General features: G+C 41.7%; 2 protein-coding genes across 2 annotated transcripts; both read left to right on the top strand.

Annotated features, from left to right (window-relative positions):
* The first annotated feature begins 1,786 nt into the window (after positions 1–1,786).
* On the top strand, positions 1,787–16,669 carry LOC121536822 (fibroblast activation protein, alpha). The gene is made up of 26 exons (XM_041844399.2): positions 1,787–2,101; positions 2,336–2,420; positions 3,011–3,103; positions 3,241–3,335; positions 3,435–3,509; positions 3,602–3,654; positions 3,773–3,845; positions 4,417–4,537; positions 4,640–4,794; positions 4,995–5,092; positions 5,216–5,345; positions 5,523–5,561; positions 5,657–5,755; positions 5,924–5,994; positions 6,110–6,163; positions 6,422–6,546; positions 6,813–6,863; positions 6,991–7,089; positions 11,715–11,784; positions 11,897–12,091; positions 12,378–12,432; positions 12,551–12,650; positions 12,785–12,843; positions 15,021–15,093; positions 15,315–15,388; positions 15,817–16,669. The coding sequence occupies exons 1-26, from the start codon at positions 2,099–2,101 to the stop codon at positions 15,922–15,924; spliced, it is 2,253 nt and encodes a 750-aa protein (XP_041700333.2). The 5' UTR covers positions 1,787–2,098; the 3' UTR covers positions 15,925–16,669.
* A 604-nt stretch (positions 16,670–17,273) lies between these two features.
* Positions 17,274–18,529, top strand: LOC121536269 (glucagon-1-like). The gene is made up of 4 exons (XM_041843535.1): positions 17,274–17,383; positions 17,540–17,645; positions 17,763–17,918; positions 18,268–18,529. Exons 2-4 carry the CDS (start codon positions 17,551–17,553, stop codon positions 18,386–18,388), a joined length of 372 nt encoding a protein of 123 aa, XP_041699469.1. The 5' UTR covers positions 17,274–17,383; positions 17,540–17,550; the 3' UTR covers positions 18,389–18,529.
* The last annotated feature ends 9,006 nt before the right edge of the window (positions 18,530–27,535 follow it).

Below are 27,535 nucleotides of genomic sequence, written 5' to 3'. Positions count from 1 at the left end.
TTTCATCAGACCAGAGGTCATTTCTCCAAAAACTACGATCTTTGTCCCCATGTGCAGTTGCAAACCGTAGACTGGCTTTTTTATGGCGGTTTTGGAGCAGTGGCTTCTTCCTTGCTGAGCGGCCTTTCAGGTTATGTCAATATTGGACTCGTTTTACTGTGGATATAGATACTTTTGTACCCGTTTCCTCCAGCATCTTCACAAGGTCCTTTGCTGTTGTTCTGGGATTGATTTGCACTTTTCGCACCAAAGTACTTTCATCTCTAGGAGACAGAACGCATCTCTTTCCTGAGCGGTATGACGGCTGCGTGGTCCCATGGTGTTTATACTTGCGTACTATTGTTTGTACAGATGAACGTGGTACCTTCAGGCGTTTGGAAATTGCTCCCAAGGATGAACCAGACTTGTGAAGGTCTACCATTTTTTTCTGATGTCTTGGCTGATTTCTTTTGATTTTCCCATGATGTCAAGCAAAGAGGCACTGAGTTTGAAGGTATGCCTTGAAATACGTCCACAGGTACACCTCCAATTGACTCAAATTATGTCAATTAGCCTATCAGAAGCTTCTAAAGCCATGACATCATTTTCTGGAATTTTCCAAACTTCTGACCCACTGGAATTATGATACAGTGAATTATAAGTGAAATAATCTGTCTGTAAACAATTGTTGGAAACATTACATGCACAAAGTAGATGTCCTAACCGACTTGCCAAAACTATAGTTTGTTAACAAGAAATGTGTGGAGTGGTTGAAAAACATTTTAGTCATTTAGCAGACGCTCTTATCCAGAGCGACTTACAGTTAGTGAGTGCATACATTTTTCATACTGGCCCCCCATGGGAATCAAACCCACAACCCTGGCGTTGCAAGCGCCATGCTCTACCAACTGAGCTACAGGAGGCTAAAACGATTTTTAAACGAGTTTTAATGACTCCAACCTAAGTGTATGTAAACTTCCGACTTCAACTGTAGGTGCAGTCAAATGTATTGTTTTACAGGGTCAGCCATAGTAGTAAGTCACCCCTGGAGCAAATTAGGCTTAAGTGCCTTGCTCAAGGGCACATCGACAGATTTTTCACGTTGTCGGCTCGGGTATTCGAACCAGCGACCTTTCGGTTACTGGCCGAACTCTCTAACCGGAATGGATCAAAGTAAAGATGATAATGAACTTCTTCACACTTCCTCTCCCTTGGGATCCTCGTGTTTCCCCGGTCCCTGTGGTACTTTCTCACTACAGTGCACCTGTTGGCACACATGCTCACGTTAGATCTGACATACAGTAGACAGGTGGTGTTTTTTGGTGATTTTCCTCTACTGCTGGAATATCACTTTGTCAATGTCAGGGGTATGTGTTACCCTGGCTACTGTGATTTGATAGTTCAGGGAGTAATCAAAGAAAATTATAAATTGCATGCTTGTAACTTTGCGCCTTGGTTACTGTTTTCATTGTTTTGTTGAATTCTTATCCTGAATGCATAACTTTCTGAATATTTCCAAAATACAAATTCCTGCCATGTGTAAAGTGTATGAGGAGACAATAAACTGGGGCAGAATCTGCTTTGATGTGTGTTTGCTTTCAATTATTTCTGCATGGTGTGTAGATGCTGTACAAATATTTGTACTTTACAGATATACAAATTAATGTTTATTTATTCACAAAATGCATAGAAATCCACAAATTGAAAATGTATTCTATATAATTGCAAAGGTTAACCATGTTCACTGATAATGCGCTGAATGGAAAAGCCACTTCCTAAATCTTCACAAATTCGGCGCCATCGTAAAGTTATGTGGGCTGCTGACTTCGAGGCGGCATCTCTGTGACTAGTGAGAATTTCCAACTCTTCCTTACGGTTGCATCCTGGAGTACAAGGGAAGCTAAATTCAAAACGGACGGAGTAACATTCTTTCTTTTTTGCTGCTTAAGTTACGGTTTAATCGAGAGTCCAGACTTTTTTTCTGCGGTATGTTAATTATTTGACATCCAGAGAGAGTGCGAAGAAGTCGACTGTCACACCACGTCAGCGAAACGGATTCCTCAGGTTGAGAGCTGCATGTCCACTCACCGGTGAATGTCGATACATCATCGGTGCTACTATGGTCAGTAAAACTAATGCACATTAGAAATACATAAAAATGCAAAGTTAATTGTTTTGAAATTAATTAAATGAGAAGACTTCTTAATATGTAATCATATTAATAAGGCAATATGAAAACCGAAGAGATATAGATAGAATGCCAGTGAGTCCTCCTCCAAGACTAAAATAGGCTACTTTATCATTCACACAGAACTTTTTGCAACATTTTGTCACCCTCGTCTCTCACCTTTAACAGGGCTGCGGCAAGGTGCTTTGGGCGGTTGTGGGGGCGGCTGTCGTCATCACTTTAATAACTGTCCCCATGGCTATATATCTGAATAGTAAGTTTCTTTATTTTATCATTCATGTATGATTTCAACATTTAATTCAATGAGATATGGTTTCCTTTCACTCTGTAAACAATTTGCACACTATGGTGTTCACTGAGTAGACAGTGTCTTATGATGCTCATTTGCTGACGAATGTCCCTTCAAATGGATGATTGTACAACTTCACCAAGTTCAATTTAGTCAGTCATAAATAACCAACAAAACTCTGATTTGAGTGTTCTTGTTTCACTTCACTGAAACTTCCAATGTGAGCAGTAATTGGTCTATTCTAGAATGATTTACATTTCTTGAATCGTTCAATCCAAAGATGAGATAGGATGGGAGTTATTGAACCACCGATGTGAACATTTCAAATTCAAGTAGGCCTACTATACAATATGGTGATAACCATGTGGCGCCACCAAGTGATTGCTATTGCCTTTGTGAATGTAGTAGTATACGATTTCCAAGGATTTGTTGAAGATATCCACTTTTGTGGAAAGTACTAGCGTATTGTTTGATAATCTACAAACCAATATATGCAGTCGTTGATTCAAGTAAAATGCATCTGTCACTAATTCAAGTAAATTGTCATGTTTCAGGAGAGGACGGAGGCCCCAAGAGGCCTTTTACCCTGGCAGATTATTTCAATGACACAATTAGGTATAAAATATATAATTTGCGGTGGATATCAGGTATTTCATTGTTTTGTTTATTCAATTGCTTCCAAAAGCATATGCATGCATTCCTTGTCATTATCTGTTTTGATTTTAAAGTGACTGCGTTTTGATCATGTCTCAAAAAGTTACATTTCTGTCTTATTCTCCTATAGATAACGAATACGTGCATAAAACGAGACAAGGCAACATTATGCTTCACAATGCTGAAACAGGGGATTTCTTTGAATATATAAGCAACAAAACATTTGTAAGATATTTTTCATGCAAAGAGTATTTTAATCACCCGTAGTATATTTCAAAGCTAATAATGTATTGACATTTTATATTTTAAATTTTTATGTCATAGGAACAAGTGGATGCCACAGACTATATTATTTCTGCTGATCGGAAATATATCTGCTTTGAGAGCAACTACTCCAAGGTAATATATTGAATGATTGTTTATATTTTAGTTTGATCATGGGGTGTCTTTTTTAATACACAACACTGATTTACTGTATAATGTGTTTACAGCAATGGAGACATTCATTCACAGCCTCTTACTCCATCTATGAATATGACAGTTCGTAAGTACATCTCTGTTTCCTCAGTGATAGTGTCTTCAGTTAAATTCTAATAATGAAAAGCCAGACTCAACTACTCCTCTATCACTAAAGACCTGATGTTTCCATCTTTTTCTCCCAGAACATTTCTCAATCCTGTGAACATTCCACAAGTTGTGCAGTACTTTTCCTGGGCACCAACAGGAAACAAACTGGTAATTAAAAACCAGTCTGATACACTATCTAGGGCAGTGTGTGCTAAATGGCACCCTATTCCCTATTTAGTGTGCTACTTTGGACCAGGGCCCATAGGGAAGTAGTGTACTATGTAGGGAATAGGGTGCCATTTGGGATTTAAACAGGGTGTTCAAAGTCATGTGTATACACTATAAAATACAAAGTCAAGTCTATCCATGGACAATTTCAAACAACAACAGAACAATAAATCAGATGATAACCTACATTTTATTTGAAAAAACAACATTTGCGACCTGACTAAGAGTTCTCTGAGGCCCTTGGTAATTATAACAAGTGTATAATGAGAAAAGAGTCTGGAGTGTATTTAATGTCATTGCTATTGCATCGTTCATCTGCTCACTAGTATTCTGCTAGTTTTTGAAAACTGCTGGCACCATAATTTGCTCTCTCTCCAATGGCGAGTATGGGCGTTGGCCCAGAGAGATGCAAAACACAGTGGGATTAGCTGCTGCACCAACCAAAATAATCTGGTATAAACTAAAGTCAATGGAATGCTGACATTAACTTGACTGCTGATCTCTCTGCCAGGCTTACGTCTGGAATTACAACGTTTATTTGAAACCCAACGCCACTGCTGAAGCCATACAAGTGACCCATAATGGAAAAGAGAATCAGATTCTTAACGGTGCCCCTGACTGGGTATATGAGGGTGGGTATTGAGTAGCATTGACCCATTTTAGGGGGAAGGGATGAGGTGGATTTCATCACACACAAGGCTTTTGGGTAACTTGATTTCTTCCACTTTTTTCAGAGGAGGTTTTCTCATCGAATGAGGCAATATGGTGGTCACCAACTGGAAAGTATCTGGCTTATGCTGAGTTTAATGACACAGAGGTCCACACGATCGAGTACTCTTTGTATGGATATGGACAATACCCCAGAACAGTGGTTGTCCCATACCCAAAGGTGGGATTTTGTCATATGTGCCTTTTTTAAAGCATGGTATGAATGTCATAAGAATGAGAGACATACCACAGATAGCACGTAATAGGTCAAATATATACCATGATTATACACAAAGTATGTGAATTATATGTACTGTACCCTTAAAAAATGCTCATGATTTTTGAAGATAGTTTTTGTTATGCCTGTTATCTCCTATCAAGGCTGGCTCAACTAATCCTAAGGCAAAGCTGTTTGTAGTGGACACAACAAATCCATCAAGACGGTCACAGGTGGTGGTGCCAGATTCCATTGGTGCAGGGTACAGTATAATCTCATACTTTAATATAAATTTGTAGTGGTTTAAAAAGTCTAGTATGGTCATAGTCATGCACATGTAAAAAGGGTGATGTAAACCTGTCGCTTTGTGTTGTTTTTCTCCCAGTGATCACTATTTGAGTTCAGTCACTTGGGTGATGGATGAGCGCATCGCTGTTCAGTGGACCAAGAGGAAGCAGAGCCATGTCCTTTTACAGATGTATGACTTTGATGGAAACAACTGGAATGAGAACCAGGTACTTGTCACCTCACCTCAGACTCTGTGGGTGAGCTCATTGGTAGACAACAGCACTCAGGGAACAGAGAATCATGTGTTTTTCAACATTAACACCAGGAATGTTACTGTGTGACGCATTCTGTAACTGTATAGGCCTAATAAATTTAATAAAATATTTCTATTTTTTTTATTTTAGAAATATGAACAAATAAGCAAGACTGGTTGGGTTGGCCAAGTAAGTTCACATACTGTATAATGAAAGAAACATGAGAACTAAATCTAGGTTCTGAAATATTTTGTTTATGATAATACATTATTTCAATTTTCCAGTATGCTCCCCTCCAACCTATGTTTGCATTGGATCATATCAGTTTCTACAAAGTGATTAGCGACACATACGGTTATAAACACATTCACCATGTGAAAGATGTGAGTATGTTATACCTCAAGATGATTGTTTAATCAAAATCAAATCAATGTTTATTTTCTTTATGCACAGATACACGTTGTGTACACAGTACAATAAAATGCCTACTTGCATGTAAATGTTAGCAATATCAGAATGCAATACCTATGAAAGTGTATATCATTCCAAAGGGCAAGGCAACACCCATTACCGCAGGCAAGTGGGAGGTCATCTACATTTCAAAACTCACCAAAGACGCTATGTAAGTACAGATGCACAAGACGTATGTATGTAAGAACTAGAAAATTATTATTATAAACGATGTCATGTGTGTTGCTCCTTCAGAATGCTTCTTCACTATCTTTTCTTTTTCACAGATACTATGTAAGTAATGAGTACCAAGGAAAGCCTGGACAGAGAAATCTATACAAGTAAGAAATCAATTTTGCTTAATTCAATAACAAAATAGAGTAAACCTACTATTTATCTATCACTATGACCACATTGTCTTTGATGTGTTTCTCATGATCCCCATGGATATTTCATTTCAAGTGATTTCCCTAAATTCTTAATAATTCTGAATTCAAAATAAACTATAAAAGTATGTTCAATTGCTTCCATAAATATTTGCGTTATTCAGACGGAGATGTTAACTCGTATGAACCTGTGTCTGTTTGTTTGTTTGACAGGGTTACGATCGGAAGCAGCCACTCTGCTCCCCAGTGCCTCACCTGTGGCCTGTATAAGGACAGGTGTCAGTACAACTCAGCCTACTTCAGCTATGATGCCTCCTTCTACCGCATGGACTGCTATGGTCAGTTACCCCATTCCCCATTCACACCCTGAGCACTAACCCATTCATGATCCATGCAGAATATCAATGAGTGATACAGAAGGCGTCCCAAATGACACCCTATTCCCTATGTAGTGCACTACTTTTGACCAGGGCCCATAGGGAATAAGGTGCCATTTGGGACGTTGACACAGTCTCAGTTCTGACCTAGTACCTGAGGTTATGTGGTGAACAATTAGCCTACGTGATGTCATACTGTATTGTGTGTGCTGATTGTTTCTTTACAGGACCTGGAACACCGTTGTTCACGCTCAGGGACAATAGAGGCTCAGGTGAAGGTATGCAAAAAGTACCACTACTATGAAGATACTCTTTGTAACTGAGCAATATACAGGTTCATGAATCTTTACCGTAAACGGGGAACTTCTGATTTGACTTTCAATTGATAAAGTTGTTTTGTTTTAGAGCTCCTGGTTCTTCGTGACAACAAAGATCTTGAAGATATGCTAAAAGAATTCCAAATGCCAACCATGCAGCGTGGGACCCTGAGGGTAGCAGGATTTGGTGAGTGATAGTTTTAGAGACTGGTGGATCCAATCAAATCATGCCATGCAAAATCAAATGTACATATGTAGGATCTTAATTTAAGCCAGTTTGCTACATCAGAAAAATAATCCTGTAGCAACAGGAAATTTGAAATCAAATCAAATCAAACTTTATTTGTCACATGCGCCGAATACAACAGGTATTAACAACCTTACCGTGAAATGCTTACTTACAAGCCCTTAACCAACAATGCAGTTCAAGAAAGAGTTAAGAAAATATTTACCAAATTAACTTAAGTAAAAAATAATAAAAAGTAACACAATAAAATAACAATAACGAGGCTATATACAGGGGGCACCGGTACCGAGTCAATGTGTGGGGGTACAGGTTAGTCGAGGTAATTTGTACATGTACTGTAGGTAGGGGTAAAGTGACTATACGTAGATAATAGACAGCGGGTAGCAGCAGTGTAAAAACAAATGTAAATATTTGATTAATTGTTCAGCAGTCTTATGGCTTGAGGGTAGAAGCTGTTAAGGATCCTTTTGGTCGTAGACTTGGCACTCCGGTACTGCTTGCAGTGCGGTAGCAGAGAGAACAGTCTATGACTTGGGTGACTGGAGTCTTTGACAATCTTTTGGGCTTTCCTCTGAAACCACCTAGTATATAGGTCCTGGATGGCAGGAAGCTTGGCCCCAGTGATGTACTAGGCCGTACGCACTACCCTCTGTAGCGCCTTATGGTCAGATGCCGAGCAGTTGCCATACCAGGCGGTGATGCAACCGGTAAGGATATTCTCCATGGTTCAGCTGTATAACTTTTTGAGGCTCTGGGGACCCATGCCAAATCTTTTCAGTCTCCTGAGGGGGAAAAGGTGTTGTCGTGCTCTCTTCACGACTGTCTTGGTGTGTTTGGACCATGATAGCTTGTTGGTGATGTGGACACCAAGGAACTTGAAACTCTCGACCCGCTCCACTACAGCCCCGTCAATGTTAATGAGGGCCTGTTCAGCCCGCCTTTTCCTGTAGTCCACGATCAGCTCACATTGAGGGAGAGGTTGTTGTCCTGGCACCACACTGCCAGGTCTCTGACCTCCTCCCTATAGGTTTCTCATCGTTGTCGGTGATCAGGCCTACCACTGTTCTGTCGTCAGCAAACTAAATGATGGTGTTGGAGATGTGTTTGGCCACACAGTCGTGGGTGAACAAGGAGTACAGAAGGGGACTAAGCACGCACCGCTGAGGGGCCCTAGTGTTGAGGATCAGCGTGGCAGACGTGTTGTTGCCTACCCTTACCACCTGGGGGCGGCCTGTCAGGAAGTCCAGGATCCAGTTGCAGAGGGAGGTGTTTAGTCCCAGGGTCCTTTGTAGGCACTATGGTGTTGAACGCTGAGCTGTAGTCAATGAACAGCATTCTCACATAGGTGTTCCTTTTGTCCAGGTGGGAAAGGTCAGTGTGGAGTGCGATTGAGATTGCATAATCTGTGGATCTGTTGGGGCGATATGCGAATTGGAGTGGGTCTAGTGTATCCGGGATGATGCTGTTGATGTGAGCCATGAACTGCCTTTCAAAGCACATCATCGCTACCAACATGAGTGTTACTGGGCGGTAATCATTTAGGCAGGTTACTTTTGCTTCCTTGGGCACAGGGACTATGGTGGTCTGCTTGAAACATGTAGGTATTACAGACTCGGTCAGGGAGAGGATAAAAATGTCAGTGAAGACACTTGTCAGTTGGTCCGCGCATGCTTTGAGTACACGTCCTGGTAATCCATCTGGCCCTGCGGCTTTGTGAATGTTTACCTGTTTGAAGGTCTTGCTCACATCGGCTACCGAGAGCGTTATCACACAGTCGTCCGGAACAGCTGGTGCTCTCATGCATGCTTCAGTGTTGCTTGCCTCGAAGCGAGCATAAAAGGCATTTAGCTCGTCTGGTAGGCTCCCGTCACTGGGCAGCTCACGGCTGGGTTTCCCTTTGTATTCCGTAATGGTTTTCAAGCCCTGCCACATCCGACGAGCGTCAGCGCCGGTGTAGTAGGATTCAATCTTAATCCTGTATTGAAGCTTTGCCTGTTTGATGGTTCGTCTGAGGGCTTAGCGGGATTTCTTATAAGCGTCCGGATTAGTGTCCAGCTCCTTGAAAGCGGCAGCTCTAGCCTTTAGCTCGATGCGGATGTTGCCTGTAATCCATGGCTTCTGGTTGGGATATGTACGTACGGTCACTGTGTGGACGACGTCGTCGATGCACTTATTGATGAAGCCGATGACTGAGGTGGTATACTCCTCAACGCCATTGGATGAATCCCGGAAAATATTCCAGTCTGTGCTAGAAAAAGAGTCCTGTAGCGTAGCATCCGTGTCATCTGACCACTTCCATATTGAGCGAGTCACTGGTACTTCCTGCTTTAGTTTTTGCTTGTAAGCAGGAATCAGGAGGATAGAATTATAGTCAGATTTGCCAAATGGAGGGCGAGGGAGAGCTTTGTATGCGTCTCTGTGTGTGGAGTAAAGGTGGTCTAGAGTTGTTTTTCCTCTAGTTGCACATGTGACATGCTGGTAGAAATTAGGTAAAATGGATTTAAGTTTGCCTGCATTAAAGTCCCCGGCCACTAGGAGCGCCGCTTCTGGATGAGCATTTTCTTGTTTGCTTATGGCCTTATATACAGTGAGGGAAAAAAGTATTTGATCCCCTGCTGATTTTGTACGTTTGCCCACTGACAAAGACATGATCAGTCTATAATTTGGTAGGTTTATTTGAACAGTGAGAGACAGAATAACAACAAAAAAATCCAGAAAAACGCATGTCAAATATCGTATAAATTGATTTGCATTTCAATGAGGGAAATAAGTATTTGACCCCTCTGCAAAACATGACTTAGTACTTGGTTGCAAAACCCTTGTTGGCAATCACAGAGGTCAGACGTTTCTTGTAGTTGGCCACCAGGTTTGCACACATCTCAGGAGGGATTTTGTCCCACTCCTCTTTGCAGATCTTCTCCAAGTTATTAAGGTTTTGAGCCTGACGTTTGGCAACTCGAACCTTCAGCTCCCTCCACAGATTTTCTATGGGATTAAGGTCTGGAGACTGGCTAGGCCACTCCAGGACCTTAATGTGCTTCTTCTTGAGCCACTCCTTTGTTGCCTTGGCCGTGTGTTTTGGGTCACTGTCATGCTGGAATACCCATCCACGACCCATTTTCAATGCCCTGGCTGAGGGAAAGAGGTTCTCACCCAAGATTTGACTGTACATGGCCCCGTTCATCGTCCCTTTGATGCGGTGAAGTTGTCCTGTCCCCTTAGCAGAAAAACACCCCCAAATCATAATGTTTCCACCTCCATGTTTGACGGTGGGGATGGTGTTCTTGGGGTCATAGGCAACATTCCTCCTCCTCCATACACGGCGAGTTGAGTTGATGCCAAAGAGCTCGATTTTGGTCTCATCTGACCACAACACTTTCACCCAGTTCTCCTCTGAATCATTCAGATGTTCATTGGCAAACTTCAGACAGGCCTGTATATGTGCTTTCTTGAGCAGGGGGACCTTGCGGGCGCTGCAGGATTTCAGTCCTTCACGGCGTAGTGTGTTACCAACTGTTTTCTTGGTGACTATGGTCCCAGCTGCCTTGAGATCCTTGACAAGATCCTCCCGTGTAGTTCTGGGCTGATTCCTCACCGTTCTCATGATCATTGCAACTCCACGAGGTGAGATCTTGCATGGAGCCCCAGGCCAAGGGAGATTGACTTGTTCTTTTGTGTTTCTTCCATTTGCGAATAATCGCACCAACTGTTGTCACCTTCTCACCAAGCTGCTTGGCGATGGTCTTGTAGCCCATTCCAGCCTTGTGTAGGCCTACAATCTTGTCCCTGGCATTTTTTCCCTCACTGTAGCTCGTTGAGTGCGGTCTTAGTGCCAGCATTGGTTTGTGGTGGTAAATAGATGGCTACGAATAATATAGATGAGAACTCTCTTGGTAGATAGTGTGGTCTATAGCTTATCATAAGGTACTCTACCTCAGGCGAGCAATACTTTGAGACTTATTTAATATTAGACATCACGCACCAGCTGTTATTGACAAGTAGACACACACCCCTGCCCCTCGTCTTACCAGACGTAGCTTCTCTGTCCTGCCGATGCATGGAAAATCCTGCCAGCTCTATATTATTTGTGTCGTCGTTCAGCCATGACTCAGTGAAACATAAGATATTACAGTTTTTAATGTCCCGTTGGTATGATATTCTTGATCGTAGATCATCCATTTTGTTTTCCAATGATTGCATGTTGGCCAATAGAACGGATGGTAGTGAAAGTTTACTCACTCGCCTACGAATTCTCAGAAGGCAGCCCGACCCCGCCCCCCTTTTCTCTGTCTTTTCTTCACTCAAATGACGGGGATTTGGGCCCGTTTATGGTTTATAATTCATGGACATTTGTGTAGGGGTTGAAACATTTTTTGTAAGGGAAAATCAAGTCTGAAATTTCAAAGTGTAAATTACAAACTTCAGAAGCCTTTTTAAACCTCAAATACACTACCATTTCTAAATTTCCTGCATTGCAGGAAAGTTCTCCTGCAACAGGGTGATCAAATTAAGATCCTACATCTGTATTTCTAATTGCCTCATGTTTCACTACCTTTTGCCAACAGATCTATGGTATCAGATGATGTTACCCCCCAATTTCCAAAAAAACAAAAAGTACCCTCTTCTAATTGATGTGTAAGTATATAGGCTTAAGTATCTTTAAAGAGGATTTGCAGAGTATTAATTAGCCCTGCCATTTTATGTCAGCTGTGACTGTGTCAAGTTGATATACTGATTTCCCTTACAGATATGGTGGCCCCTGTAGTCAGAAATCAGATTATCGCTACAGACTGAACTGGGGTTCGTACCTCTCCAGTACGGAGGGGATCATAGTGGCCAGTTTCGATGGAAGGGGAAGCGGTTACCAAGGTGACAAAATAATGCACTCTATCTACCAACGTCTTGGAACGTTTGAAGTGGAAGATCAAATAACGGCCGTAAGGTAAAGTACCATTGAAGTACAGAGACCTCAGTGTGTAAAGTATAACATCTGTTTAACAATATGTACAAATAATAATAATAATAATAATAATAATACAAGACGTAATGTATTCATATCTGATAATGAATGCGAATTGGGAGTATCCCAAAGTGGGCTATCTGTTGTTCTTGAAAAAGGTCTCATCAATTGAATCTGCTCCTGTCAGTTTTTGATTGTGATGAGATCAACACTTTAATGACATATAGCTAGAGCAGATCAAATAAAGATGTTGTTTTTTTGTCACTAGAAAATTTATTGACATGGGCTTTATAGACAAAGAACGTATAGCCATATGGGGTTGGGTAAGTTGGACATTCTCTTTGATTTTGACAATATTTCTTATAAATCTGTTGTTGTAAATACACAGTATTTGTTGAATTAAACTATAACTGATGTGGTTTGAAATAATCTGTTTTTCAGTCATATGGTGGCTATGTCACGTCGATGGCTTTGGGTGCTGGAAGTGGAGTTTTCAAGTGTGGAATAGCAGTTGCCCCAGTAGCTAAGTGGGAATATTATGGTATGTATCAGTGCGTATAATCGTAGAAAAGGTCAAATAGTAAGAATAGAGATTTAGTCATGCATAAACTTCAAAAGCCAGTGTTTGTTTCATCCTATATGAGTTCAGTCACTATCTGGATATTCCTTTTCCAGACTCGGTGTATACTGAACGTTATATGAGTAAACCGGAGGAGAATGCTGACTCTTACAAGGTAAAGACCACAGAAATAGAATGAATAGAACGGACATCCCCATTCAAGTCAATGATGGCATAATGGGTGGACTGGCAGCCATTTTGAGTGTACCCACGCCTAGGTCAAAAATATACAGATTAAGACAATGTCGTCACAAATCTGGGACCAGCATTGTTGCTAACTACCAGCTCCCTTACTAACTAGCATAGCAACCCATTGTTGCAAAGAGTTATGAGACATTAGAATCCCGTTGTCTTAACCTTTGTCATCTTCAACCTAGACCCATGCTAGGTTCAAAATATACAGGTTATTTTCGAACGCTTCCGCATGGAATTATTACGTTGTCTTAACCTTCCCATCTTCAACCTAGACCCATGCAGGAAGTGTAACCTTCAATTTGTGCTGTGATTTGTTGAGTCTACTCAACTGCCATTACAAGAAATGCATTCATTGCATGAGCCACAACAGTTAGTATAATTTAAATGAACATTGTGCATTACCATGGCAATTCAGCATAGTCCCAGTCCGTATTAGATAGAATGTCGCGGCCCTGCCCACCTGTGGGGAAAATAAAATAACCTGTGGTTACCTAGATTACCACATTGGCTCACAGCAAAAACTTGACTTTTTCTAATGCAATTTTCTTGTTGTCTGTTTGTTTTAGTCAAATTACAAAACTACATTTAAGAAAGTAAAACATGTCTAAAGATTACTTTTCAACATTGCCTGCTCCCGGGCATTCTCACTATTTAGAAAAATTTAATATTGTAGGCTTCCCTTATGCCCCTTTACATGATGGCTCTAGCAGCCACGTGACTGAGTGCTAGTTAGCTACCGACCAGAACATTAAGCTAGCCAAGACTAACAACACAAACAAATGGACTATACAGCTACAAGTAGTGAGTGGCGTTACAAACAAACTATACTAAACAAGTTAAATGTCTTACCTGTGATTAAATGTTTTCCACACATAGCTATGTGTAGCCTACTTGGACACCAGGGCCCAGATTCACAAAACACTTCTTACACAAAAACTTAAGAACCATCTTAAGGAAAATAATAAGAAGTTCATAAGATAGTTTGTAGGTGCAATTCCTCAACAATATCTTAAGATTTAATGATTTTCTTATGAACTTCTCAAATAGCTTCTTACTAATCTTTTTAAGATGTGTGTTGCTAGGCAAACGATTTAGCTAGCTATCTAGCTAGCAATGGCAATCATGAGATGACTGTTCTAAAACATGTTCTTGGGTTTAAAATAATCAATACTGAAACTTTCAGATGAATTTGTGAGTGAATTAAACATGTTCAATTGCTTTTATGAGTTTATTCTCTCACTGCCCTGAGTTTAAGGGTTTAGCTATCTTGGAATTAAGAACATTTCCAAAAACCTTATTTTCAAGAATCTAATTTATTCTGAACTTTTTGCTTAAGGAGAAACAAGAACCTTTTTGAGGAATAGCAACTTTGCTTAACTTTCTTCTTAAGTTGATAGTTAAGAAAAAAATGGCTGTTAAGAAGACATTTCTATTTAAGAAGGTTTTGTGAATCTGGGCCCAGGTTCCCACTCTCCCATGCCGAATAGCCTGAAGCCACAGTGCTCTTCTCGCAGGCTCTATTTCCCTACGTGGGAGCATTGCGAACCGTAGGTCGGGATTTTTTACACTGGGGGTCAATGGGAAAGAATGTTTGTTTTTCCCAATTTGTGGGCGTGGTCGAGGGTAATTCCTTATTACTATGTGAATATCGACCTCGAGTATCAGTTGATAGAACATTCCAAATTACCATGGAAATTAATGCATCACAATACCAGGCAGCCATTGTGAGTGTACCCATGAGTTTACCAGTCAAATTGCCAGGTTAGAGCTTCCACGCCAGTTCTATTAATTCTATTTCTATGGTAAAGACATCAGAAACATCACAAAGCATGGTCCCTCTTTATTTGGATAGTCATTTACATTTTTAGTCATTTAGCAGACGCTCTTATCCAGAGCGACTTACATGAGCAATTAGGGTTAAGTGCCTTGCTCAAGGGCACAGCGACAGATTTTTCACCTAGTCGGCTCGGGGATTAGAACCAGCGACCTTTCGGTTACTGGCACAACGCTCTTCACCACTAAGCTACCTGCCATCACATAATCTGTTGTATGTCAACCATAACTGTGTCCACATACAGACAACTTTCTATTCAACAGAATTCCACAGTAACAAGTAGAGCAAAGAATTTCAAATCAGTGGACTATCTCCTCATTCATGGGACAGCTGATGGTATGTGTTTCTGTTTCAGTGAAATACTGTATTTTACATTCTAAACAACCACACGCTCATACACAATGTTGTATTCTTAATGTGTAATCTATAGAATACAGTAATCAGTATAGCCATTAAGAGGCTCCTGATCTTGTGCAAAATAGGATTAATCGTATTTTGACTGATGCATATGCTTCCTTGTTCAAGCAGGTATTACAAACAGTTTGTTTTTCCTGTAGACAATGTTCACTTCCAGCAATCTGCACAGATCTCCAAAGCCCTGGTTGACCAGCAAGTTGACTTTGAGGCGATGGTAAATATTGGTTTTGGGGAGGACTACCAGAGAGGGGCGGTGGGGATGACGTGTTGCACTTGGAGTCTGACTGAGGAGTGTCTTATACTCTTCATCGGTTCTGATCTACATGTTTGATAAAGCCCTTAACTGATAGTCCCAGGGCTAAGTACAGTACGTGCAAGGATATTTTGGGGAGTTAGTACTGTATGTTACAACTTTAATTACACACATTTTACAGTCTATAAGACATTTTAGATGTCCTACACTGACCTATCTTATACGTATCTATGATATAATTTATGATATAGGACCTATATATGACCTATCTATGAGCTATATCTAGACTCTGCTACAGACTTTCACCTGTGAGCGAAGCCTGGAGTCTAACCTATGTCTTACACCTTATCTAGAATAATAGCAATTGTGTCTTTTTGTATTATTTTCAGTGGTACACTGACAGGGATCACGGACTTGGAGGATCTGCCTACCATCACCTCTACACCCACATGAGTCAATTCTTACAGAAATGTCTTGTCAAACCCAAGTTGATCTAATAACCCCTTACGAAGTTTGATGCCTTCTCATTGTATCCGTATGACAGCATTTATACAGTATATTGCTACAATAAAAATGTTGACAGTTTTTCTTTAATTATGTTCTTATTAATATTCTGGACTGAGGATTCCATGCTTTTGAAGTCTGTAGTTTTTTAAATAAGTTATATACTGTAATTAATATTTTGTTGCTTGTATTGACTATTTGTATTTGATATGAAATGATTGTGCTGATCAAAGAAAAAATGTGACCACCACTATGTACTCAAAGCCATTGCATGTTGGTATAATGGTATTTTATATCAATGACTTCAGTAATATTGGTTAAAATTGTTACTGCACTGAATTTGTTGTGTAATGTTCAAATCTTGGTTTTATTTTACATTGTATGTGAAATATAAGTAAACTGTATAGGAATTAAAAAATGGTTATAACCATTTTCTGGTTTGAAACTGTTTAATTGTCCTTACATGTGTTCAAAAGAAACAACTCTATGAAGTTAAAACATATATTGACAGACATTTTGGAATTGGTTATCTATCTAGCATGTTTGATACACTACCGTATCATGTTTATTAGGTTAAAAAAAGGGAAATTGTGTATATGTAGGCTTATTAGAAAATTGTGAAAAGATCTTATGGTATATGATTGTTCAGTCTGGACATATTATTGATACAGACTGTGTGTTTTGCATATGATCATAAGAGTATTGAACAAATAAACAACTGAATATAAAACTGAAGAACGTTGTATTTGTGCCTTAATCACCTAAAAAGCAGATAATTCACTAAATTCTACTTAGGTACTTAGTTATATGTGGTCCTCTGTAGCTCAGCTGGTAGAGCACAGCGCTTGTAACGCCAAGGTAGTGGGTTCGATCCCCGGGACCACCCATACACAAAAGAAAAATATATATATGTATGTATGCACGTATGACTGTATGTCGCTTTGGATAAAAGCGTCTGCTAAATGGTATATTATTATATGCTGGAAAGAGGTGTTTTACATTTTAACTTCATATTCTCTTCCACAAACACTGACCCTGCAGTGCAAACCAGGTTATCTGAACACAGATGGTAGACGGTTATATAAGTATTTGGATTTGTTGGACAGGATGAAATCATGTTTGATTTCGACACCTAAGTGACAGCTTTTACCTCTGGACATTTCCACATCTCCTTTTAAACAAAGATGGACTGCAAATGTATCCAGTGCATTGAGTCGAGTTCTGACTAATGGATTGAGAGTAACGAACGTGCTGCTGTGTCTGTGAGGAGGGTGCCACCTGAGTACACAGTCACTCATCTCAACTATATAAAGGCTGGCCAGACCTAGAAGGGACCATGAAGCAACTCCAGGGAAACAGAGAGAGAGAAGCCAGAAGACATCTACCAACGCACAGCAGGCAGCCAGGCACAGACTCCCCCTTTCTCACCGACACTCAACAGAGGGAACACAGGTGAGCAGCACCAAACCCCTAATACTCATTTTCAACCGCTGAAATATTTCCCATTAGGAATTTTCTCTGAATTATATTATCTTCTATTGTGATGCTGTTTGGCTGAAATTGCTGACATTTTAAACAACTTGTCCTCTTTTCTCTGCTAATGTCTAGGAGGTCAAAAGATGAAAGGCACCCACTCTTTCGCTGGACTTCTGCTCTTGATCATTGTTCAGAGCAGCTGGCAGATCCCACAGGAGGACACAGAGGACAACTCTAGGTAAGAGCCTTGAACTCGGAGCAACTTCTTAACTCTGCACCATTCAGGTTAAGGCTTTCTCTCTCTCTATCTCTCTGTGAATCAGCATCCTGTAACTGCTGACTTGTCTTTTTGCAGCCTATTGACAGAGGACTCTATGTTTAGTGAGCCAAGGGAGCTTTCAAACATGAAGAGACATTCAGAGGGAACATTCTCTAACGACTACAGTAAATATCTCGAGTCGAGACGAGCACAAGACTTTGTCCAGTGGCTGATGAACTCCAAGAGAAGTGGGTGAGTGTCTCTTTCTTCTTCACCTACTGGTGTCGGTCTTCCTCATTCCATTTCACAATGCAGTGGATCATCTTCCAATATGAGACAGCTAAAACTGAAACTGTATGAATGCAGTAGTTATAATAAGAGATGTCGAGTGAAATGTCAAATGTTTTTGCTGAGCTATAACCGAAGATAAGCTTTTGCTACACTTTTATGACATACTGGATATATTTACTGCATGTTGGTGATTATCTTGGTTGTATATATAAGTTACAGCTCAGTAAAACCTTACTACATCAGCTTAACAATGCACAGTGAATCAATTTGCTTATTATCAACACTATAAAATCTCTCCATGTGTTTTCAGTGGTCCCATCAAACGGCATGCAGAGGGTACCTACACGAGCGACGTGAGCTCCTACCTGCAGGACCAGGCAGCCAAGGAGTTTGTGTCCTGGCTGAAGAATGGCCGAGGCAGACGAGAGTAGGGCTCCTCTACTCAGTCACAGAGTCCCAGTGTCTTATGTCCCTGCAGTCAAGAGAGAATGCAACTCATCCAGAATGACCCCCCTGTTTCATTTCATGTTTTATAACCTGTATCGTCCTTCCTCTGGTCATGCTAATAAATCCCCTGACAAGAAATTATGTTGTCTGTCAATTGCTGATGTTTTTGATTGTTAACAGAAAATGGTGACAATGTATTATCTAAATTCTTCACTTTGTACTTACACATCAAGGGCAGGATTTTCAAAGTGATAAAAAATGAGAGGAACAAGATATTATGGTTAAAGAGTAGCCTAAGAGTGAGATTTATTTTCACTCTCCTAAAAATGACAGGTGCAAACTGTTGGTAAAACTGGCCCAAAATCTGTAGTCTGTACCTTGCACATTTTGGGCAGAAACGTTTTAAAGGTCCAATGCAGCCCTTTCTAGCTCAATACCAAATCATTTCTGGCTAACAATTAAGTACCTTACTGTGGTTGTTTTCACTTAAAATTGTCAAAAAGAAACAAAAATATTTTCTTAGCAAAGAACAATTTATCATATATATATATATTATATTATATTATATATATATATTATATATATATATATATTAATTTTGAGAGGATTGTCTGGGAGTGGTCTGAGTGAGGAGGGGGAAACTGTAAACTAGCTGTTATTGGCAGAGAGTTTTGGAACTCTCTTTCTTATTGATTTATTAACTAATTTATCGCCTGGTGATGTCACCAGGCAGGCCAAAACTCCATCCCACCACAACAGGCTGAAATTTCAGGCGGTCTTTTCAAAGAACTTTTACACTAAAAGTGCATTATCATAATCTTCACAATTTCACAGTATTATTCCAACATCATAGTGTGGATATATACACTGAGTATACAAAACGTTAAGAACACCTGCTCTTTCCATGACATAGACTGACCAGGTGAATCCAGGTGAAAGCTATGATCCCTTATTGATGTCACTTGTTAAATCCACTTAAATCAGTGTAGATGAAGGGGAGGAGACAGGTTAAATAAGGATTTTTAAGCCTTGAGACAATTGAGACATGGATTGTTTATGTGTGCCATTCAGAGGGTGAATGGGGTATGGTAGAAGGTGGCAGGAGCACCGGTTTGTGTCAAGAACTGCAACGCTGCTGGGTTTTTCACGCTTTCCTGTATTTATCAAGAATGGTCCACCACCCAAAGGACATCCAGCCAACTTGACACAACTGTGGGAAGCATTGGAGTCAACATGGGCCAGCATCCAGCATCCCTGTTGAACGCTTTCGACACCTTGTAGAGTCCACGAACTGAGGCTGTTCTGATGGCAAAAGGGGAGGTGGGGTGGGGGGGGGGTGCAACTCAATTTTAGGAAGGTGTTCCTAGTGTTTGGTATGCTCAGTATATATACAGTATATATATATACAGTACCAGTTGGGGGATTGTGGAGGCCAGGTCATCTAATGCAGCACTCCATCACTCTCCTTCTTGGTAAAATAGCCCTTACACAGCCTGGAGGTGTGTTTTGGGTCATTGTCCTGTTGAAAAACAATTGATAGTCCCACTAAGCCCAAACCAGATGGGATGGCGTATCGCTGCAGAATGCTGTGGTAGCCATGCTGGTTAAGTGTGCCTTGAATTCTAAATAAATCACAGACAGTGTCACCAGCAAAGCCACCCCCACAACATAGCACCTCCTCCTCCATGCTTTACGGTGGGAACTACACATGCAGAGATCAACCGTTCACCCACACCGTGTCTCACAAAGACACTGCGGTTTGAACCAAAAATCTCAAATTTGGACTCCAGACCAAAGGACACATTTCCCCCAGTCTAATGTCCATTGTTCGTGTTTCTTGGCCCGAGCAGGTCTCTTCTTCTTATTGGTGTCCTTTAGTGTAGTGGTTTCTTTGCAGCAATTCGATCATGAAGGCCTGATTCACACAGTCCCCTCTGAACAGTTGATGTTGAGATGTGTCTATTACTTGAACTCTGTGAAGCATTTATTTGGGATGCAATTTATTTGGCTGGTAACTCTAATGAACTTAGCCTCTGCAGCAGAGGTAACTCTGGGTCTTCCATTCCTGTGGCGGTCCTCATGAGAGCCAGTTTCATGATAGCTCCTGAGTGGCGCAGTGGTCTAAGGCACTGCATCACAGTGCTAACTGTGCCACTAGAGATCCTGGTTCGAATCCAGGCTCTGTCGCAGCCGGCCGCAACCGGGAGACTCATGGGCGGTGCACAATTGGCCCAGCGTCGTCCAGGGTAGGGGAGGGAATGGCCGGCAGGGATGTAGCTCAGTTGATAGAGCATGGCGTTTGCAACGCCAGGGTTGTGGGTTCAATTCCCATGGGGGGCCAGTATATATAAAAAAAATTGGTATTCACTAACTGTAAGTCGCTCTGGATAAGAGCGTCTGCTAAATGACTAAAATGTAATGTAAAATGTATATAGCGCTTGATGGTTTTTGCGACTCTACTTGAAGAAACTTTAAAAGTTCTTGACATTTTCCGTATTGACTGACCTTCATGTCTTAAAGTAATGATGGATTGTCATTTCTCATTGCTTATTTGAGCTGTTCTTGACATAATATGGATTTGGTCTTTTAGCAAATAGGGCTATCTTCTGTATACCCCCTTTTTTTTGTTTACTACATGATTCCATATGTGTTATTTCATAGTTTTGATGTTATTATACAATGTAGAAAATAGTAAAAATAGAGAAAAACTCTTGAATAAGTAGGTGTGGTACTTTTGACTGGTACTGTATATATATATATATAAATCATTAATCTTGCCATAATTATTTTTATTCAAATATCCAAATCTAAACACTTACAAGAAAGATACATAATAATATGAACCCATAAACAAAAATTAAGTGGAAATACTATGTTCAGTGTAAATATAATCCTTACTTTTATAATACATTTAATTGTATTATATATAATTACAGAACCTGTGTCAATTGACGAGTAACTCTTCAAGGACATCATGTCCAAGTAGAGACCCTGTGTTCATGGAGGTGGAACCCAAATCAATCAGTCTTGAGCACAGCCATATCATCAAGGGGAAAACACACCCAGGGGTTACAATCAGGTAATGGAATGACGTGATGTGTCACATCTGCTAATTTAGCATCATAACACATTTTCCCCATGTAGCACTGACAGCAAGGACACTTGAGGAAACCAATAGACAATACTATGTCAATGACAGCCTGGCAGCCTGGCAGGGATCAGTGATCAATCAGGCATCACTTCCTAGGTCTTCCTGGCATGGAAACAAACTAGTCACATGAGCCAGATATATGTCATGCTTTGGGATGCTATACCTTTCTAAGCTGTCACCTAGTGCATCAAAAACCATCTGTTAATTTTTTTTTTAAAGCCTGCCCACTCAATTCTATTTATATTCCGATTCTCTAAGGGTCATACTGGGTATTTGTCGTAATCAAGTAAGTAAGTCACTTGTGTAGATGAAGATGACATTGTGTTCTGTATAGTATGTTCAAGTGAAGTCATACAGTGAGGGAAAAGAGTATTTGATCCCCTGCTGAATTTGTACGTTTGCCCACTGACAAAGACATGATCAGTCTATCATTTGAATGGTAGGTTTATTTGAACAGTAAGAGACAGAATAACAACAACAAAATCCAGAAAAACGCATGTCAAAATGTTATAAATTGATTTGCATTTTAATGAGGGAAATAAGTATTTGACCCCTCTGAAAAACATGACTTAGCAAAACCCTTGTTGGCAATCACAGAGGTCAGACGTTTCTTGTAGTTGGCCACCAGGTTTGCACACATCTCAGGAGGGATTTTGTTCCACTCCTCTTTGCAGATCTTCTCCAAGTCATTAAGGTTTCGAGGCTGACGTTTGGCAACTCGAACCTTCAGCTCCCTCCACAGATTTTCTATGGGATTAAGGTCTGGAGACTGGCTAGGCCACTCCAGGACCTTCATGTGCTTCTTCTTGAGCCACTCCTTTGTTGCCTTGGCCGTGTGTTTTGGGTCATTGTCATGCTGGAATACCCATCCACGACCCATTTTCAATGCCCTGGCTGAGGGAAGGAGGTTCTCACCCAAGATTTGACTGTACATAGCGCCGTCCATCGTCCCTTTGATGCAGTGAAGTTGTCCTGTCCCCTTAGCAGAAAAACACCCCCAAAGCATAATGTTTCCACCTCCATGTTTGACAGTGGGGATGGTGTTCTTGGGGTCATAGGCAGCATTCCTCCTCCTCCAAATACTGCGAGTTGAGTTAATGCCAAAGAGCTCAATTTTGGTCTCATCTGACCACAACACTTTCACCCAGTTCTCCTCTGAATCATTCAGATGTTCATTGGCAAACTTCAGACGGGCCTGTATATGTGCTTTCTTGAGCAGGGGGACCTTGCGGGCGCTGCATGATTTCAGTCATTTCACATTTACATTTAAGTCATTTATCAGACACTATTATCCAGAGCGACTTACAGTTAGTGCATACATTATTTTTTATTTTTTTCATACCCCCCGTGGGAATCGAACCCACAACCCTGGCGTTGCAAACGTCATGCTCTACCAACTGAGCTACATCCCTGCCGGCCATTCCCTCCCCTACCCTGGACCAATTGTACACCACCCCATGGGTCTCCCGGTCGCGGCCTGCTATGACAGAGCCTGGATTCAAACCAGGATCTCTAGTGGCACAGCTAGCACTGCGATGCAGTGCCTTAGACCACTGCGCCACTCGGGAGGCTTCACGGCGTAGTGTGTTACCAATTGTTTTCTTGGTGACTATGGTCCCAGCTGCCTTGAGATCATTGACAAGATCCTCCCGTGTAGTTCTGGGCTGATTCCTCACCGTTCTCATGATCATTGCAACTCCACGAGGTGAGATCTTGCATGGAGCCCCAGGCCGAGGGAGATTGACAGTTATTTTGTGTTTCTTCCATTTGCGAATAATCGCACCAACTGTTGTCACCTTCTCACCAAGCTGCTTGGCGATGGTCTTGTAGCCCATTCCAGCCTTGTGTAGGTCTACAATCTTGTCCCTGACATCCTTGGAGAGCTCTTTGTTCTTGGCCATGGTGGAGAGTTTGGAATCTGATTGATTGATTGCTTCTGTGGACAGGTGTCTTTTATACAGGTAACAAACTGAGATTAGGAGCATTCCCTTTAAGAGTGTGCTCCTAATCTCAGCTCGTTACCTGTATAAAAGACACCTGGGAGCCAGAAATCTTTCTGATTGAGAGGGGGTCAAATACTTATTTACATTTACATTTACATTTTCGTGATTTAGCAGACCCTCTTATCCAGAGCGACTTACAAATTGTCATCACAGTCATATTGGCATTGAAAGGTATAAATAGTTAGACATAGAGCTGGTGCTAAACTGTAACATCCTAAACTGTAACATCCTGCTAAGTGACCCCCCCCCCCCCACACACACACACACACACACACACAACTTCCCCTCTACTGCTGTTTTGAAGCAGGTTGAGACTAGGTGAGCCATGCATTGAGTACAACTGATGACATTTGGGTCTGGATTTTGAAAACCTTAAGAAATGTTTTGTGAATCCAGGCCCTGCAACTTTGGTATTAGGTAAGAGAATGCCACAAGGCTGGCTTGAGCAATGAACGGAAACGATGTGCAACAACTAGACAAACAGAGACATAGCCTGAGAGCAAGTCTGTTTGGGCCATCCTACCAACTCCTCGTCACTCATTGTTAGCTTGACAGATCTGGGACCAGGCAACTAGAGACAGATCTGGGACCAGGCAACTAGAGACAGATCTGGGACCAGGCTACTAGAGACAGATATGGGACCAGGCTACTATAGACAGATCTTGGACCAGGCTACTAGAGACAGATCTGGGACCAGGCTACTAGAGACAGATCTGGGACCAGGCTACTAGAGACAGATCTGGGACCAGGCTACTAGAGACAGACAGGCACACAGACAACACCAGTTAGACAGTTCTCAGTAGAAACAGAGCAGATGTTCAAGCTAGTGGTCAAAATGGCACCATTGGCGTCAGTGTGCCCCATAGGGTCAAAACTATTGCGCTATAAAGGGGATAGGGTACGATTCAGGAGGTTTAGTCTTTGGACTGTATCACTGCTGTCAGACTGGTTTGTTCAACACCACCAGAGCTCTCTGATTGCTGTTTATCTAAAGAGAATAGAAAACACACCACTGACTGATGTTACTACACCCTGTTAGCTACTACAGCCACAGTGAGTCAATGCAGGTTTAGCTACGGCCACAGTGAGTCTATCCACCGGATGTGTACCAAACTCACTAAAAGTGGCAGTGATAAAGCCTCTCTTGAAAAAGCCAAACCTTGACCCGGAAAATATAAAAAACTATCGGCCTATATCGAATCTTCCATTCCTCTCAAAAATTTTAGAAAAAGCTGTTGCGCAGCAACTCACTGCCTTTCTGAAGACAAACAATGTATACGAAATGCTTCAGTCTGGTTTTAGACCCCATCATAGCACTGAGACTGCACTTGTGAAGGTGGTAAATGACCTTTTAATGGCGTCAGACCGAGGCTCTGCATCTGTCCTCGTGCTACTAGACCTTAGTGCTGCCTTTGACACCATCGATCACCACATTCTTTTGGAGAGACTGGAAACCCAAATTGGTCTACACGGACAAGTTCTGGCCTGGTTTAGATCTTACCTGTCGGAAAGATATCAGTTTGTCTCTGTGAATGGTCTGTCCTCCGACAAATCAACTGTACATTTCGGTGTTCCTCAAGGTTCCGTTTTAGGACCACTATTGTTTTCACTATATATTTTACCTCTTGGGGATGTTATTCGAAAACATAATGTTAACTTTCACTGCTATGCGGATGACACACAGCTGTACATTTCAATGAAACATGGTGAAGCCTCAAAATTGCCCTCGCTAGAAGCCTGTGTTTCAGACATAAGGAAGTGGATGGCTGAAAACTTTCTACTTTTAAACTCGGACAAAACAGAGATGCTTGTTCTAGGTCCCAAGAAACAAAGAGATCTTCTGTTAAATCTGACAATTCATCTTGATGGTTGTAAAGTCGTCTCAAATAAAACTGTGAAGGACCTCGGCGTTACTCTTGACCCTGATCTCTCTTTTGACGAACATATCAAGACTGTTTCAAGGACAGCTTTTTTCCATCTACGTAACATTGCAAAAATCAGAAATTTTCTGTCCAAAAATGATGCAGAAAAATTAATCCATGCATTTGTTACTTCTAGGTTAGACTACTGCAATGCTCTACTTTCCGGCTACCCGGATAAAGCACTAAATAAACTTCAGTTAGTGCTAAATACGGCTGCTAGAATCCTGACTAGAACCAAGAAATTTGATCATATTACTCCAGTGCTAGCTTCCCTACACTGGCTTCCTGTTAAGGCAAGGGCTGATTTCAAGGTTTTACTGTTAACCTATAAAGCGTTACATGGGCTTGCTCCTACCTATCTTTCCGAGTTGGTCCTGCCGTACATACCAATACGTACGCTACGGTCACAAGACGCAGGCCTCCTAATTGTCCCTAGAATTTCTAAGCAAACAGCGGGAGGCAGGGCTTTCTCCTATAGATCTCCATTTTTATGGAACAGTCTGCCTACCCATGTGAGAGATGCAGACTCGGTCTCAACCTTTAAGTCTTTACTGAAGACTTATCTCTTCAGTAGGTCATATGATTGAGTGTAGTCTGGCCCAGGAGTGTGAAGGTGAACGGAAAGGCTCTGGAGCAACGAACAGCCCTTGCTGTCTCTGCCAGGCCGGTTCCCCTCTCTCCACTGGGGTTCTCTGCCTCTAACCCTGTTACAGGGGCTGAGTCACTGGCTTGCTGGTGCTCTTTCATGCCGTCCCTAGGAGGGGTGCGTCACTTGAGTGGGTTGAGTTACTGACGTGATCTTCCTGTCTGGGTTGGCGCCCCCCCTTGGTTTGTGCTGTGGTGGAGACCTCTGTGGGCTATACTCGGCCTTGTCTCAGGATTGTAAGTTGGTGGTTGAGGATATCCCTCTAGTGGTGCGGGGGCTGTGCTTTGGCAGAGTGGGTGGGGTTATATCCTTCCTGTTTGGCCCTGTCCGGGGTTTCTTCGGATGGGGCCACAGTGTCTCCGGACCGCTCCTGTCTCAGCCTCCAGTATTTATGCTGCAGTAGTTTATGTGTCGGGGGGCTGGGGTTAGTTGGTTATACCTGGAGTACTTCTCCTGTCTTATCCAGTGTCCTGTGTGAATTTAAGTATGCTCTCTCTAATTCTCTCGTTCTCTCTTTCTCTCTGAGAACCTGAGCCCTAGGACCATACGTCAGGACTACCGGGCATGCTGACACCTTGCTGTCCCCAGTCCGCCTGGCCTTGCTGCTATTCCAGTTTCAACTGTTCTGCCTGCGGTTACGAAACCCCTACCTGTCCCAGACCTGCTGTTTTCAACTCTTAATGATCGGCTATGAAAAGCCAACTGAGAGACCTGAGCCCTAGGACCATACGTCGGGACTACCGGCCGTGGTGACTCCTTGCTGTCCCCAGTCCGCCTGGCCTTGCTGCTATTCCAGTTTCAACTGTTCTGCCTGCGGTTATGGAACCCCTACCTGTCCCAGACCTGCTGTTTTCAACTCTTAATGATCGGCTATGAAAAGCCAACTGAGATTTATTCCTGATTATTATTTGACCATGCTTGTCACTTATGAACATTTTTGAACATCTTGGCATGGTTCTGTTATAATCTCCACCCGGCACAGCCAGAAGAGGACTGGCCACCCCTCATAGCCTGGTTCCTCTCTAGGTTTCTTCCTAGGTTTTGGCCTTTCTAGGGAGTTTTTCCTAGCCACCGTGCTTCTACACCTGCATTACTAGCTGTTTGGGGTTTTAGGCTGGGTTTCTGTACAGCACTTCGAGATATTAGCTGATGTACGAAGGGCTATATAAAATAAAATTGATTGAATGCAGGTTTAGCTACGACCACAGTGAGTCAATGCAGGTTTAGCTACAGCCACAGTGAGTCAATGCAGGTTTAGCTATGGCCACAGTGAGTCAATGCAGGTTTAGCTACGACCACAGTGAGTCAATGCAGTTTTAGCTACAGCCACAGTGAGTCAATGCAGGTTGGACGTTTATGACAGTGACATTATTTAAGACAGTCCCAAATGGCACCCTAATCCCTACATA

Source organism: Coregonus clupeaformis, chromosome 23 (genome assembly GCF_020615455.1).
Source record: "Coregonus clupeaformis isolate EN_2021a chromosome 23, ASM2061545v1, whole genome shotgun sequence".
Classification (NCBI taxonomy): Eukaryota; Metazoa; Chordata; class Actinopteri; order Salmoniformes; family Salmonidae; genus Coregonus; species Coregonus clupeaformis.
Note: the sequence above shows the minus strand (reverse complement) of the source record. Positions and strands in the feature narration are given on the sequence as shown.